Source organism: Orcinus orca, chromosome 15 (assembly GCF_937001465.1).
Source record: "Orcinus orca chromosome 15, mOrcOrc1.1, whole genome shotgun sequence".
Lineage (NCBI taxonomy): Eukaryota > Metazoa > Chordata > Mammalia > Artiodactyla > Delphinidae > Orcinus > Orcinus orca.
This window is the reverse complement of record NC_064573.1, coordinates 72,848,345-72,864,541: the sequence shown is the minus strand read 5'-3', so window position 1 is coordinate 72,864,541 and position 16,197 is coordinate 72,848,345. Positions and strand designations below refer to the sequence as shown.

Genomic DNA, 16,197 nt, shown 5'->3' with positions numbered 1-16,197 from the left:
TAAGTGGAAGGTAACATTTGAAAGACTTTGCCGCATCTTTTAATAGATCTGCAGGAAGCAGAGCAAGGTCTTGAAGGAAGACAGAACTTTTGGCGTGTGGGTCAGTGCTGGGGACAGACGCCTGGCTGAGTTATGGGGGAAGAAAGGCAGCTGTAGAGACTGGGTTTCTGGGGGCGTGTGGGAGGTGTCTGGAGCCTGTGAAGTCTGACTCACACCTGTGCCCATGCAAGACCCTTGGCAGGCAAGTGAAATCGCCGTAGTTTTTGGGGCAGGGTGAAGGCGTCCTGACGGACGCTAAGGACCAGTGCCCCCTGATCCCGGTGGAGGGGTGGGGTGGGGGGCTCTGCCCCCCAGTTGGGAGTGAGACGGTGGGACCACAATGGAACAGGGAAGCAGCAGTGCCACCCCACCTGCACAGCCTCCCAGCAACCCAATTCCCCATGTCTACATAATGAGCACCAGCGCAAGACAAGACCCTTGTCCCTCTTGGCGCTCAGACTTACAGGGGGCTTGATAAGATTTCAGATGCTACGTGCCAGGAATAAATAAAACAACGGGATGGAGAGTGTGTGGGGGGAAACACTGGCCTCCTGCGGTCACGGCAGGCCTCAGCGAGTGATGAAGGGAAGGAGAGTTCCAGCTGAGGGAACGGTGACTGCAAAGGTTTGGAGGCAGGAACCAGCTACAAGTATTAGAGAAAAGCTGCCCTGTGAGGCTACAGCAAGAGCATGGTGGGCGTGGGGCCGGGGAGGGAGGCGGGGGAAGGCCAGATAGGGCTTTTTAGGCCACGGAATTGGATTTTAGGAGAGATAGGGCCCCCCCCTCGAAGAGCTTTAGGATCGGCCTGAAACCGATTTCGGAGACTTCCTCAAACACCGGACAGTTTGATTTATCTCCTGGGAGGGAGGCGGGGCTCAGGAGGACCCGAGGCAGGCCCCGCCCCCGGAGAGCGAGCGCGCGCCGGCCCCGCCCCGCAGGCCCCGCCCCCCGCCCCGCGCCGGAACCCGCGCTCGCGGCCCGAGGTCGCCTGGAAGAAGCCCGGTGCCATTGCCGGTCTCCGTCCTCCATGGCCGCCACGCTGCTCGCCCGGGCCTGCGGCCCCGTCCGCGGAGGTGAGTGCGCTCCGGCCCGGGGCGGGCCGGGCGGGCGTGGGACCCGGAGGCCGATTCTCGCCTGACGCAGGCGGGCTGGCGGTGCCCCTCCGGCAACGCGCGGCCTTTGCTGCAGTTGGGCTGCTCCTTGCGCCTGCGTGGCCCCGGCACCTGCTCTGACCCCCACTCCCAGACCAGTTTTCACCGCTGCACCCACATTCCCCTCCCTTCATTGCACCTTCAGCGGAGGTTCAGGGTGCGCCATTCCTCGGGAGCCAGCCCTGGGATTGAACCCAGACTGTGCTTATGTGACCTTGGGCCCCTGTCAGCCTCAGCTGGCTCTTGTGTAAAATGACCGCAGTAATACTGTTGTTCTCATAGAGTTGTTATAAGGATTAAATCACAGGTGCCTGGCATTATACAGGTGCTCAGTATTAGCGCTTGTGGCTGATTGCATACAGTACCTTTCCCATCTTCTCATTTCTCTCCAGCTGTAGCAGCAGTGACACCTGTAGCCAGGGCTTCCTTTGCCTGGTCAAGACCCACTCACCCTGAATAATAATAAAGGGGACCCTCTTTGAGAGCTGTCTCTGCCAGGCCCTGTGCTAAGTGCTACAGTCAGTATCTCATCCTCCCAGCCCAGGAGCTGAGTACTGCTGTCCTCCACATTTAGAGAAACCTGTGAAGTTAGGATCCTCGCCTAAGGTCACGGAGCTGTGCTCTTACTATTATTGGTGTTATACTGGTGATCGAGTGGGATCGTTGTACAAAGTGTTTAGCAAGCATAGTAAACCTTCAGTGCTATTCCCAACAGCAGCGCTATCAACATTTTGGGTCTATAATTTTTTGTCATGGTATCTGTCCTATACAATGTTTAGCAGTATTCCTGGCCTCTACCCACTCCATACTACCCTTCGGTTGAGACAACCAAAAATGTCTCCAGACATTGCCAGATGTCCCTTGGGGGACAAAGTCATCCGTGGTGGAGAACCACCCAGTTAGTGGATCACTATTATTATTATTATTATTATTACTACGCAAGACCTCTTACATTCCCCTTCCACTGACTACTCTTCTCATTGGCAGCTCTCCGGCCTCGGGACTGGCGTTGCTTACATACCATCTACCAGTCTGTGGAACTGCCCGAGACACACCAGATGCTTCGTCAGACGTGCCGGGACTTTGCTGAGAAGGAGCTCTTTCCCATCGCGGCCCAGGTGGACAAGGAACATCGCTTCCCGGCGGCTCAGGTGAGAGTTTGAGTACAGGTACCATCAGCTCCAGGATGATTGGTGACAGTGACATCCAGAGGCACGGAGACTGCAATCAAGGAACCCTAAGTGGGGGGTGGGGGGTGGTCCTGGGACCCAGAATATGCCCTGGAGGTTTCCCTTGTCCAGAATGAGGCCTATAGCCAGGATGTAACTTCTGGAATAACAGTAATAATGGTGGATGGTTGATATGCTTACTACGTACTGGGCGTTGTATTGATAGTAATAGTTAATGCTTATAAAATGCTGACCACGTGCTCGGCATTGTCCTAAGTTCCGATGGGTTAGCTCACCTGTTTCTTTTCATTTGGCCACACCACGTGGCATGCGGGATCTTAGCTCCCCGACCAGGGAGAGAACCTGCGCCCCCCTGCAGTGGAAGCTCGGATTCTTAACCGCTGGACCTCCAGAGAAGTCCCTAGCTTATCTGTTTCTTAAAACTGTCCTATGAGATGAAGGTGCCATTATTACATACCCTTTTGTACAGTTGATGAAACTCAGATTGATGAGAGGATTAAATGTGCCCAAGGTCATGGAGCTAATAAGTTACAGAGCTAAAGTTTGAACCCAAGTCTGTCTTCTGCCGGCTGCTGAGATCCCAGTCAGTCCCCTCCTCCCCGTGCCGTTGTATCACTCCATCTATAATGACAAGTTTGAGATGTTCCTGCTGTCTCCATCCCCTGGCTTGGCAAGATGTGTGGCACACAGTATACTCAATAGATATTTGTTGAGTACATAACTTGTGAAAGAGCCAATCTGTCTGGCCTCTTCTCCACGCCTGTTTTCCAGTCTGAGGAATTCAGGAGTTGTGATCACCATTCACATGCCTCACAGGCTCTGGGGCCACTTTTCCAGCTTAGTGAATGTTGTGTGTTCACAGTGTATCGGGCACTGTGCCTGGACTGTGGGAATACCCAAGGAGCTCAAAGTGGGGTAGGCAAGTGGCATTCTGAGCACCAAAATTAGTTGGGCAACGTTTAGGTGTTAAGCATTGAAATCATGTCATCTCATTTAGTCCTGAGGGCATCCCCAGCTGCACGTCTAATCTCCATTTGGCTTCCTGGAATGCTTGCAAGGATTGTGGGAGATCACATATGTCAAGTTCATGGTGCCTGGTACTTGAAAACCAGAAGCTATTAATACTATTATTATTTTTATTACAGTTGAGAAAATTGAGGCACAGAGAGGTGAAGTGATTTTCCAAGGTATACTGTCTATGGACCAGTAGACCTGGTGTGATTGGCTCCAAAACCCTGCTCCATCCCCTAGCCACGTGCTTGTCCCAGAAGCCCAGCTGGGAAGCCCTGTTCTAATCGGGAATATTATCGTCAAGGGCCTAAACTACCCCTGTATCCTCCATACCGCCACACTCTGGTGCTGCCCTCAGAGCAGTTGTCCAAGACATGGCTGTATATTGGGGCTTTTCTGGCCAAATGACAGACCACTTGATTTATTTTTCCTATATTCCCTCAAATTATAATACTTATTATATTACAGACATAGACTTGCTTTGTGCAAGAAAACTGGCAGTAGAAACAGGCTTTCTACCAACCAACTCTTCACCAGTCCTCTGGCTTTGTAATCTCTTACTTGCTTTATAAGGCGGGGAAGGTTGCAGATTGATCCTGCCACTAAATAGTGGCAGAAATGGATGTGGAAGGAAGAGATCAAAAGCATCAGCTTCCTACCTTCTGACACATTCTGGCACCCGGAGGCTGCACAGTCCAGACTTGCTGATGCATGACCTAGCTCAGAGTAGTGATAGCATTTATTTGGTTTGATCTTGGACAGGTGTTTTCATATCTGTAATCTGGTTAGGTTATCAGGAGTCCTGCTATTATTTCCTTTGTCTAGAGGATGTAGGAGCAGTTGTAGGAATTGCCTGAGGTCTTAGAGCTTGGGGAGAAATAGATCTTCTGATCTTGCCCCTGCCCCACACAAACTGGACTCTGTCGTTTTGGTGGCTGATGGGATGCAGAGGTTGCTCAATGTTGCCCTTCGCTAAGGATTGAGGCCGGTTGGCTTTTTGCTTTTATCACTCTCTGTTATTGTGGGTAGTGCTCAGCTCACCCCATTACAGAAGGGAATCCAGGGCTTAAACAGGCAGAAGGGTCAAAGCAGTAGACACAGGGATAATAGGGCAGGTTGCAAAATTAAAAATAATACCACTAGTGTTTTATTTTTTTTAATTTTTTTAACATCTTTATTAGAGTATAATTGCTTTACAATGGTGTGTTAGTTTCTGCTTTATAACAAAGTGAATCAGCTATACATATACATATATCCCCATATCTCCTCCCTCTTGCGTCTCCCTTCCTCCCACCCTCCCTATCCCACCCCTCTAGGTGGACACAAAGCACCGAGCTGATCTCCCTGCGCTGTGTGTCCACTAGTGTTTTAAAATGGCGATAGTAATAATAACAGGAGTAACTATCATTTGAGGGTTACTGTATTCCAGGTACTTATCCATTAAATCTTCAACAAAACACCCTGAGGCAGTTACTTCATTGATCTCCAGTCTTCAGATGAGGAAACTGAAGCCAGGGGTTACATTTCTTGGTCAGCAGTCACACAGCTGGGATTGGAGGAGCCAGATGTAGACTCTGAGCTTCCCCCCGACCCCACCGGCCTATAGGAGATGCTTAGTTAGTGATATCTTTCTTTCTTTTTTTTTCTTCTTTTTAAAAATTTATTTATTTACTTTGGCTGCACCGGGTCTTAGTTGCGGCATTCGGGATCTTTCAGTTGAGGCATGCATGCGGATCTAGTTCCCCGACCAGGGATCGACCTGGGCCCCCTGCATTGGGAGTGCGGAGTCTTACCCACTGGACCACCAGGGAAGTCCCTAGTTAGTGATTTCTAATATTTTTTTCCTGAAGAATTTTTTTCCCCCAAGAAAAGTGGGTTTACTGGGGAAGAGTCAAGGGGAGAATTGAGAGGTGGGCAGGCCACGAAGGAGGTGGAAAGCTAGTGCCAGTTTCTGCTCACGTGGCTTGTTTTGTAATCTAAGCGGAACTTTACTCTTTTTGTGTCCAAACCTAACCCCTGCCCCCGAGAAAAAAAAAAAAAGAAATAGTTATGAGTTTATAATGCTTTTATGTTATAAAGGGAAATAGGAAATAGAATGGTGTTTCCAAACCAGCTTTGGACTCCGGAACCTGGAAATGTATATGTGCTTTTTTTTTTTTTTTGTGGCCGCACTGAGCATCTTGTGGGAACTTAGTTCCCTCTTCAGGGATGGAACCCGGGCCCCTGCAGTGGAAGCGTGGAGTCCTAACCACTGGGCTGCCAGGGAAGTCCCTACATGTGCATATTTATATGTATGAAACTGAACCCAGTTTCTTTTCCTTCACTCAGTGAATGTTTATTGAGTAACTTTTTAAAAAATTATTTTATTTTATTCTTGGCTGCGTTGTGTTTTCGTTGCTGCGTGCGGTCCTTTCTCTGCTTGCGGTGAGCAGGGGCCACTCTTCATTTGCTGTGCTCAGGCTTCTCATTGCAGTGGCTTCTTGTGGAGCACGGGCTCTAGGCGTGTGGGCTTCAGTACTTGTGGCACGTGGGCTTCAGTAGTTGTGGCACACAGGCTCAGTAGTTGTGGCTCGCGGGTTTCAGTAGTTGTGGCACACAGGCTTCAGTAGTTGTGGCACACGGGCTTCAGTAGTTGTGGCACGTGGGCTCAGTAGTTGTGGCTCACAGGCTCTAGAGCGCAGGCTCAGTAGTTGTGGTGCACGGGCTTAGTTGCTCCGTGGCGTGTGGGATCTTCCCGGACCAGGGCTCGAACCTGAGTCCCCTGCATCAGTAGGCGGACTCTTAACCACTGTGCCGCCAGGAAGTCCCTTATTGAGTAACTTTAATATATCAGGTGCAAAACCTGCTTTTCGTCCTCTTGCCCTATCTCAGATGGTAGTTAACTGCATAGAAACCTCTCAAATCATAGTCCATTTTTCTTCTTCCTCATGTGCACAGACTTCTGTGAATTCCACCCTGGAAGTGTCCCCTGAATGGCACTGCCTCTCACCTCTCCCGGCAAGAATTCATCTCTCTGTGTTTCAGGAGTGTTCATTCATAATCCCTAATTCTCTGGGTGTGCTTGTCACGTGATGGTGTGTATCCTGTGTCAACAGTTATTTCCCACAGTTGCCTCCCTGAAGGCCCGTATTGGTCTTGTTCACGCCCCGACCTCCTCGCCCTCCGTAAGTGCTTGGCATTCAGCAGATGTTTGCTGAACTTTATGGACTTGAATTTTATGGTTAAGTCATCCTGAGTGTCCTTATTGTCCCAGCACTTAGCACACACTGACCCAGCGTGGGAACTGGGGAGGTGGCTCCCGTGGCCCCTTCCCCTTGAATAAAGCAACAAATTTTCAACAAGTTAGGGAATTTGATTCTCTAAAAGGAGTCTGGGACTTCCCTGGTGGGAAGTCCCAGACTCCCTGGGACTTTGTCCCGGGACAAATTTGATTTTTTAAACATGTGAGCTTTTAGAAGTGACTTAAAAGCACTATTTTTATATGAAGTGTCCTCTAAATGTGTCCCAAATATGAAGGCAGCAGGTGCTGAAGGCTCACTCTGCTAGGAAAGGGGTCCTTCTCTTTCTCACATTTTCTCTTGGGAGTTTGGAGACCACCAGGCTTGGCCCAGTCAGGGATGCAGGTCTGGACTCCTGGTTCACAGACATAAGGGGCCGAGAGTAACCACCGTGGGTAGCAGCTCTGAGGGGTTCCCCTTGAGGTCGCTCTGAAGGTCAGGCTGCTAGGGGAAAATATTAGGGAGCCTGGCAGCTGTTAGCCAGTTACCATCAACATGCTTAGATCAGGAATGATTTATACAACTGAACATGCGGTCTTTTTGTGTGTGTGTGCTGCTGCTTTTTGTTTTGTTTCTGATTTCTTTTTTTTAAAATATAAGTTTATTTATTTATTCATTTTTGGCTGCATTGGGTCTTCGTTGCTGCATGCGGGCTTTCTCTAGTTGCGGCGAGTGGGGGCTACTCTTCTTTGCGGTGCGCGGGCTTCTCATTGCGGTGGCTTCTCTTGTTGCGGAGCACGGGCCCTAGGCATGTGGGCTCAGTAGTTGTGGCTCACGGGCTCTAGAGTGCAGGCTCAGTAGTTGTGGTGCACGGGCTTAGTTGCTCTGCAGCATGTGGGATCTTCTTCCTGGACCAAGGCCCGAACCCGTGTCCCCTGCGCTGGCAGGTGGATTCTTAACCACTGCACCACCAGGGAAGTCCCTGATTTCTTCTTCTTTTTGATTGTACTGTCTCTCCTCTCCACTGCCATTGTCTCCAATTTTTTTTTTTTTTTTTTTTTTTTGTGGCCACACCGTGCGGCATGTGGGATTTTAGTTCCCCAACCAGGAATCCAACCTGTGGCCCCTGCAGTGGAAGCATGGAGTCTTAACCACTGGACTGCCAGGGAAGTCCATGTTTCCAATTTTTTTCTAGAATGTTCCTGCAGCTGGCCATGGCATATTGCCAGAAATCTCGAGATCCACTTCAGAATGAGAAGGGTTGGGGGAAATAGCATGCTAGTGAAGTTGCTTGGGTGCAGTCATTGTGAACTCCTACAGCTTTTTATTCAGACAGAGAGAACTGTCAGGAGAGTCAGAGGACAGTGGTGTGGTGTAGAGACGAGTGCCGGGAGTTCTGGCTTCCCCATCCAGGTGTCCCGGGACTGGCACCATCTGCACGTGAGCCCCCTTACGTAACAGAAAAATGGGATAATCCTTGTCCTGCCTACACTCCATCTGGGAATTTTGGTTCCCGTTCTGTTTCTTGGGGTGAAATGGCGTCATGGTGTGATCGGCTGATCTGTCGTTTATCCCAGGGTTGTGTACTGGAGATAGAGGCTGAAGAGGGGGTGGGTCTTAGTGTCCAGGGAAGCTGGGTGGCGCGTGTAGGGTGAGACAATTGGGGCTTTTTTTTTTTAGCTCAGTCTCTCTTGCTGTTTGGCCAGAGAAAGCACTTCAGCGGGGTTCCTGTCCAGGCCTGAGCATGAATCTTGGGGACCCTGCGTATTTCTGGCACCTGGTAGAATACGACCCTGGCTCCTGACCCAGCACAGGCATTCCCCATAAAACACTATTCCACCCTGGAATAGGTTTGTTGCAGGCCCTAAGTGTGGGTTCAGAAGGGGCTCTGGGACTTCCCTGGCGGTCCAGTGGTTAAGACTCTGTGCTTCCAGTGCAGGGGCATGGGTTTGATCCCTGGTCAGGGGACGAAGATCCCACATTCTGTGCAGTGCAGCCAAAAACCAAAGAAAATTAAAAAAAAAAAAGGGGGCTCTGTTCTGAGGCCACGCTTGTGCTGGCACAGGGCTTAGTGAGTCGCCGGGTCGTGTTCAGAGACAACCCTGCCTAAACCACTGTCTACTTTCCACTCCCACCCCCTCCTTGATTCCCACCAGCTGCAATGATGCAGCTTTTCGAGCAGCATCACCCCCGCTGGCCCCAGGTGCGCGGTGACCACAGAATTTTTTTTAAGCGATTCTCGAAATGACACATCCCTGGGAGCTCTGAGTCCCATTTATCACTGTGTACTAGCTTCCCGTTGCTGTTGTAACAAATTACCACAGACTCAGTGGCTTAGAATAGTACACATTTAGTGTCTGACAGTTCCTGGAGGGCAGAAATCCAAAGTGGGTCTCTCTGGGCTTAAAATCAAGGTGTGGGCAGGCCTGCGTCCCTTCCAGTGGCTTCAGGGGAGAATCACTTCCTTGCCTTTCCCAGCGTCTAGTGGCCGCCTGCATTCCTTGGCTCATGACGCCCACCCCTCCAGCCAGCATCCCAGTCCCTCCAGCCTCTGCTTTCATTGTCCCATCTCCTTCTCTGCCCCTCCTGTCTCCGTCTTTCCCTTACAAGGACCCTGCGATGACATTAGCCCCCCTGGATCATCCAGGGAAGCCCCCCCACCTCACGATCCTTCTCTTAATCTCACCTGCAGAGTCCCTTTTCCCACGTGAGGAAACATATTCACAGGTCCCGGGGGTTAGGACGTGCTCGTCTTTGAGGGGCTGTCATTCTGCCTCCCACGCACTGGCCATCTCCTCCCCTGTGTTACACGGGAGACCCTGAGCACAGTCAGGCCCACCCCAAGCTTAGAGTCTTACAAGAGTTTCCCATGGGAACAACTCAAGGCAGAATCAAACAAGCAGTTTCGTGGAGGGACACAAATCATTATGGAAGTTCAGCAGATTCACCAGTGCCCCTCCTCCCAGACATCACTGTCAAGACAAGAACTTATCAGTCACTTAATGATAATAAATGCCATTCACTTGCTCATCATTGCTAATTCTTAGAGAACTGCCCATCAAAACTACAATGAGGTACCACCTCACACCGGTCAGAATGGCCATCATTAAGAAGTCTATGAATAGTAAGTGCTGGAGAGCGTGTGGAGAAAAGGGAACCCTCCTACACTGTTGGTGGGAATGTAAATTGGTGAAGTCACTATGGAGAACAGTATGGAGGTTCCTTAAAAAACTAAAAATAGAGCTACCATGTGATCCAACAATCCCACTCCTGGGCATATACCCAGACAAAACTATAATTTGAAAAGATACATGTAGCTCTGTGTTCATAGCAGCACTATTTACAATAGCCAAGACATGGAAACAACCTAAATGTCCATCGACCAATGAATAGATAAAGAAGATGTGGTACATATATACAATGGAATACTACTCAGCCATTAAAAAGAATGAAATAATGCCGTTTGCAGCAACATGGATGGACCTAGAGATTATCATACTAAGCGAAGTAAGTCAGAGGAAGACAAATACCATGTGATATCACTTATATGTGGAATCTAAAATACAACACACGTGGGGCTTCCCTGGTGGCGCAGTGGTTGAGAGTCCGCCTGCCGATGCAGGGGACACGGGTTTGTGCCCGGTCCGGGAAGATCCCACATGCCGTGGAGCGGCTGGGCCCGTAAGCCATGGCCACTGAGCCTGCACGTCCGGAGCCTGTGCTCCGCGACGGGAGAGGCCGCAGCAGTGAGAGGCCCGCGTACCGCAAAACAAAAAACAAAAAACAACACACATGAAGCCATCTACAAAACAGAAATAGACTCACAGACATAGAGAACAGACTTGTGGTTGCCAAGGGGAGGGAAGAATTGGGAGTTTGGAATTAGTATATCCAAACTATTATATATAGGATGGATAAACAATAAGGTCCTATTGTATAGCACAGGGAACTGTATTCAACATCCTGTGATAAACCATAATGGAAAAGAATATGAAAAAGACTATATAGATGTATAACGGAGTCACTTTGCTGTATAGCAGAAATTAACACAACATTGTAAATCAGCTATACTTCAATAAAATTTTTTAAACAGTGCCATTCACTGAACACTCACCTCGTGCCAGGTACTGGGCTCAGCATTTTATATATATATTGTCTCAGTTAGTCCTTAAAACAGTTCTATGAAGTAAGTACTGTTTGGGGAGGGGGGGAATCAAACTTATAATCACAGAAGTAATGTTAATTATAGACAAATGAGAAAATATGGCAGACATTCTTACTGATTTGCTTCATTGAAGTCAGCATAGTCTAAGAACACGGTTACAGGATACAAATGACAAAATGATCTTCTTTTTATGAATTTATTTATATTTTATTTTTGGGCACGTTGTGTCCTCATTGCTGCATGCAGGCTTTCTCTAGTTGCGGTGAGCGGGGGCTACTTTTCGTTGCGGTGCGCAGGCTTCTCATTGTGGTGGCTTCTCTTGTTGTGGAGCACGGGCTCTAGGCGTGTGGGCTTCAGTAGTTGCAGCACGTGGGCTCAGTAGTTGTGGCTCGTGGGCTTCAGAGCACAGGCTCAGTGGTTGTGGTGCACGGGCTTAGTTGCTCCGTGGCATGTGGGATCTTCCTGGACTAGGGATTGAACCCGTGTCCCCTGCATTGGCAGGTGGATTCTTTTTTTTTCTTTTTTATAAATTTATTTACTTTTGGCTATGTTGGGTCTTCGTTGCTGTGCGTGGGCTTTCTCTGATTGTGGCGAGCGGGGGCTACTCTTCGTTGTGGTTCTCGGGCTTCTCATTGTGGTGGCTTCTCTTGTTATGGAGCACAGGCTCTAGGCACGCGGACTTCAGTAGTTGCAGCACGTGGGCTCAGTAGTTGTGGCTCGTGGGCTCTAGAGCGCAGGCTCAGGAGTTGTGGCACACTGGGCTTAGTTGCTCCGCAGCATGTGGGATCTTCCCGGACCAGGGCTCGAACCCATGTGCCCTGCATTGGCAGGTGGATTCTTAACCACTGCGCCACCAGGGAAGTCCTAAAATGATTTTCTAATGAAAAGCAACGGTCCCTCTTCTACCCCAGCCTGCTCCGTAGAGGCCATTGGTTTTAGTTGTTTCTTCTCAAAGCTACGCAGGTTCTGTTGTGGTCCCTGTTTCCCAGGTGGGGAGCAGGCTGACAGAGGGTAAGGAATCTGTCCTAGGAACCTGCTGAAGGGTCTGAGCTGGTTGAGGTCCTGGAGTCAGTGCTGGGTTTCAGTCCCAGCCCCACCACTTACAAGCTCTGCCCCGAACTGGTTGCTTCACCTCCCTGAGCTCCGGTTTCCTCACCTGTGACATGAGGTTGACTCAGCATTGTCCTCACAGAGCTTCGGCGAGACTCAAATTGAAGAGTACACATAAAGCATTTTTCAGTGTTGGGCATTGATAATTAACGATGACCACCACTGGTATTCCAAGTCAAAAATTCCAAGCTTCTTCCCCTTTATTCATTCTTTCACTGGCATTGGAATATAGCAGTGGACAAAACTGCACTGTCTCTGCCCTCGTGGTCACAGAGAGAGACCTTAATCAGAACAAGCACGTGAATAGGTGTGAAATTACAGCTGCGCAAGCACCACTAAGGAGAGGCACAGATGCTGCAGGAGCGTGTGATTAAAGGATTTGACTCAGTGAGGTCAGAGATGGCCATGCAGCAGAAGCGATGCTTGAGCTGAGCCCCAAGGATGGGAGGAGATAATAACTAGTTGATAAAGGGTATCACTGGCAGGAAACAGCATGTGCAAAGGCCCTGTGGTGGGGAGGGGAAGTGTGGTACGTGTGAGGGACTGAAAGAAGGTCTGTGTGGCACTGTGCTGCCCTGCTCTGCTCCCTACCTCAGAGGCCCCTAAAGCCTTCTTGTGCCTTCTGCTTGCTCACTGGTTGTGTCTGTAGACACAGGGTAGAGTTGGGGCGGAATGTGGGGACAGGACGGCTTCAATGAATGGTGCTGTCTTGCAGACTCAGCCTCGGGGGTCCTGGGGTAGGTGGATGTGGCCATGTGACCCGAGTTTCTGCAGGCACTGGCTCAGGGGCAGGAGGGTTGGGGGTGGAGAGGGTGGGCACCGTCCCCTGGCAGCTGCCCTTGCCATGACATCCTTCCCTGGGGCCAGGTGAAGAAGATGGGTGAGCTGGGGCTCATGGCCATGGATGTGCCCGAGGAGTTTGGCGGTGCCGGCCTCGATTACCTGGCCTACGCCATTGCCATGGAGGAGATCAGCCGGGGCTGCGCCTCCACTGGAGTCATCATGAGCGTCAACAACGTGAGTCTCGCGCCTGGGCCCTGGATACACCGGTGGAGGGGAAGCTCCTGTGGGTGGGGGGCAGGCCCTCTGCCACACAGCCCCACATCCGGGGCACAGCCCGGCCTTGGCTCCCTGCCCCTGACCACTTCTGGACCTGGTCCCTTGTGTGGGCCTCTGGAGAGAGGAGGCCTGGGGGTGGGTACGCGGGCGGGCAGGTGTTCTGGGCTGGAAGGCCTCCGACCGCTCTGCACTGTCCCCCCAGTCCCTCTACTTGGGGCCTATCCTGAAGTTTGGCTCCAAGGAGCAGAAGAAGCAGTGGGTCACTCCTTTCACCAGTGGTGACAAAATAGGCTGCTTTGCCCTCAGTGAACCAGGTATCACCGTGGGACAGTGGTCTGCCCCTGTCCCCTCCCCTCAGAATCGGCGTGACTCAGGCTGGGGCCGGTGCTGAGCTGGGTCAGCTGTTCGTTGCCTCCCGGGGCAGGAGGGCAGGAGTGAGGGCCTGGGGTGGAGCTCTGGCTGCTGGGATCGCCACAGAGCCCGAGCTCGCCTCGGCTGAGCTGGGAGGGAGGGACTTGGGCCCTGGGGTCCCTTTGGCTTGAAGACACCCAGCTGTCACATCCCCCCCATCCCCCCACCCCGAGAGCTGTGGGAGCCGGTGCGGCCCTCGAGCCTTCTCTCAGGAGCCAGACCCTGATCCCTTGGACCCGGGTCTGGCTCACCAGCCAGGGCTGAGGCTGGGTTCCGGGTGAGTTGGTGGCGGTGCCCTCGGAGGGCGGAGGCGCCGGTGGACTCTGAGTCTGCGTGTGGGGCAGGGAACGGCAGCGACGCGGGGGCCGCCGCCACCACTGCCTGGGCAGACGGTGACTCGTGGGTCCTGAGTGGCACCAAAGCCTGGATCACCAACTCCTGGGAGGCCTCGGCCGCCGTGGTCTTCGCCAGCACGGACAGGTCCTTGCAGAACAAGGTGGGGACCCCGGAGAGAGGGTCAGTGAGACGTTCAGAGTTTCTAGATCCAAACCTCCTCGGTCCGATGGAGCTGTTCTTGCTCTGGGGCACGTGCCGCTGTCCCTGTCCCTCTCCCTCCCCGGGCGGCGCCTTCCCCAGAGGAGCCGGCAGAGGGCGTCACCGCGAGGTTCTGAGGGAGGTGGAGGGAAGGGACAGGAGCTGGTGGCTGTGGTGGTTTGTGTGAGGGGCGTGGCCTCGAGCAGGTGAAAAAGTCACTGGGCGCATCTGGCCTCCAGGGCATCAGTGCCTTCCTGGTTCCCATGCCAACGCCTGGGCTCACGCTAGGGAAGAAGGAAGACAAGTTGGGCATCCGGGCCTCATCTACTGCCAACCTCATCTTCGAGGACTGTCGCATCCCCAAGGACAACCTGCTGGGGGAACCGGGGATGGGCTTCAAGATTGCCATGGTGAGCCCAGCCGCGGGGGCGGGGGCCCTGGGGCCCTGCTGGCCGGCCACTGACAGGGCGGTCCTCACAGCAAACCCTGGACATGGGCCGCATCGGCATCGCCTCCCAGGCCCTGGGCATCGCCCAGGCTGCCCTCGACTGTGCTGTGAACTACGCCGAGAACCGCACGGCCTTCGGGGCGCCCCTCACCAAGCTGCAGGTCATCCAGGTAACGAGGCACGGTGCCGCGGAGGGAGAGAGTTTTGGCCTTTCCGCTCTGCCTCCCAGATGGCTTTCACCTGCTCCCGTGTCCTCTGCCCTCCTCCCTCCTGTCTTGCAGGGAGAGGGGAGGGAGGGCAAACACCGACTGCCGGGGTGGGACTGGGTTGTTGCAGTTCAAGTTGGCGGACATGGCCCTGGCCCTGGAGAGTGCCCGGCTGCTGACCTGGCGCGCTGCGGTGCTGAAGGATAACAAGAGGCCTTTCATCAAGGTGCCCGTGGGGCTGGGGTCTCCCTGGGCACGGCCCAGAGCTTTGGTGGTGGAGGGACTGAGGGAAACATCTGGGCGGGGTCCTGGTTCCTTGGGCCCGTGGGTTTATTGCTACAAGGGGTGGCTCCCCCAGGCCCACCCTGCTGAGGGCCATGTGCTGGGCGCTCCGCCCAAGGTCGAGTTTCTGACGCCACCATCCCCTGTGGTTAGGAGGCCGCAATGGCCAAGCTGGCTGCATCGGAGGCCGCAACTGCCATCACCCACCAGGTGAGTGCCCCTGGTGCCTGGGCGAGGGAGGTCCCAAGGGTTGAGTAGCAGTGAGTGTGCTGGCTGCCCCTCCCCCGGCTGATCCTGTCCTGTTTTTCCCCTCGAGTGGGGGTCTTCTCCTCCTGAGCCCCTCCTTTCCGCCTTAGGCCATGCAGATCCTGGGTGGCATGGGCTACGTGACAGAGATGCCAGCCGAGCGGCACTACCGTGATGCTCGCATCACTGAGATTTATGAAGGCACCAGTGAGATCCAGAGGCTGGTGATCGCCGGGCACCTGCTCAGGAGCTACCGGAGCTGAACCCTCGGTAGGGCCGACAGTGCCCGCCGGGATCCGGGCTGGCCTGAGGACCAGGGGAAAGTGGGCAGGAGCCACGTGGCCTTCCCCCTGACTCCCTGTCAAGGCCTGTGGGGCAGAACGGCGGGGGCCACGCCTCCTCTCGCCAGGGTCCCCAGACCCAGTCTTCTGGGTGGACCTGCCGCCCTCAGCTCTATCCGCCCCAGACTGAGCTGCCTGGGAGAAAGGAAGAGCTGGGCTGTGGTCTGAGGATGCCCGTCCTCAGCTCAGGTTCTTGGCTTTGTTCCCTCTCCACCACCGACTGTGCCTTATTCTCTTCATCTGGAGGCTGGGCCGTGGGAAGGGAGAAATTACCACTTGGGGACTCCCCAGTTCTCTTCTGTGGGCCCTGGCGCTTAGCGTGAGACCCAGCGTCTCCTCTTTCCTCTGAGGTCAGGAGTCTGGAGGAGTGGGGTGCGGTGGGGGCCCGGAATGACCAGGCCTCGAAGCAGAAGTGTTCTCTCAGGCCCTGTAGCCTCGGGGCTGGGTCATTGTGGAAGCTGCCCTGCATCCCATTAACCTGTTCTTTGTAAAGTGTAAATGAGTGCAGGTGGGTGGTCTGATTCGTGCTGTGGGATGATCACCTGTGGGAACTAAGTAATAAAGCATACCTGTCCCCTGACCCTCATGTCCTTGCTTGGGTGCTGCTGGGGAGGGAAAGATGGTCCTTTAATCTGCTCTCCTGCAAACCCCCCCCTCTGTGTGAGTGAGTGAGTGAGAGAGAGAGAGAGAGAGAGAGAGTGTGTGTGTGTGTGTGTGCGCGCGCGCGCGCGCGCGTGTGCGTGCTTATGTGAAGCCGGCTGCAGCGGGAGGGTCCATTTCCACCCT

The 16,197-nt window shown here is 53.0% G+C and overlaps 1 protein-coding gene across 2 annotated transcripts; it reads left to right on the top strand.

Annotated features, from left to right (window-relative positions):
• Positions 1-962: 962 nt before the first annotated feature.
• ACADS (acyl-CoA dehydrogenase short chain) lies at positions 963-15,991 on the top strand. 2 transcript variants are annotated; one of them, XM_004281409.4, is made up of 10 exons: positions 963-1,112; positions 2,178-2,341; positions 12,752-12,901; positions 13,146-13,257; positions 13,699-13,850; positions 14,128-14,298; positions 14,369-14,506; positions 14,673-14,768; positions 14,978-15,034; positions 15,181-15,991. In XM_004281409.4, exons 1-10 carry the CDS (start codon positions 1,067-1,069, stop codon positions 15,331-15,333), a joined length of 1,239 nt encoding a protein of 412 aa, XP_004281457.1. In that variant the 5' UTR covers positions 963-1,066; the 3' UTR covers positions 15,334-15,991. The 2 variants fall into 2 exon arrangements, with proteins under 2 accessions (XP_004281457.1, XP_049554204.1); XM_049698247.1 differs by having other exon boundaries at positions 15,141-15,991.
• The last annotated feature ends 206 nt before the right edge of the window (positions 15,992-16,197 follow it).

Coding starts and splice junctions, on each gene's coding strand:
- ACADS (XM_004281409.4), top strand. CDS start 1,067: ATGGCCGCCACGCTGCTCGCCCGGGCCTGCGGCCCCGTCCGCGGAG. Junction 14,299..14,368: donor TGGGCTTCAAGATTGCCATG/GTGAGCCCAGCC, acceptor CGGTCCTCACAG/CAAACCCTGGACATGGGCCG. Junction 14,769..14,977: donor ACAAGAGGCCTTTCATCAAG/GTGCCCGTGGGG, acceptor CCCTGTGGTTAG/GAGGCCGCAATGGCCAAGCT.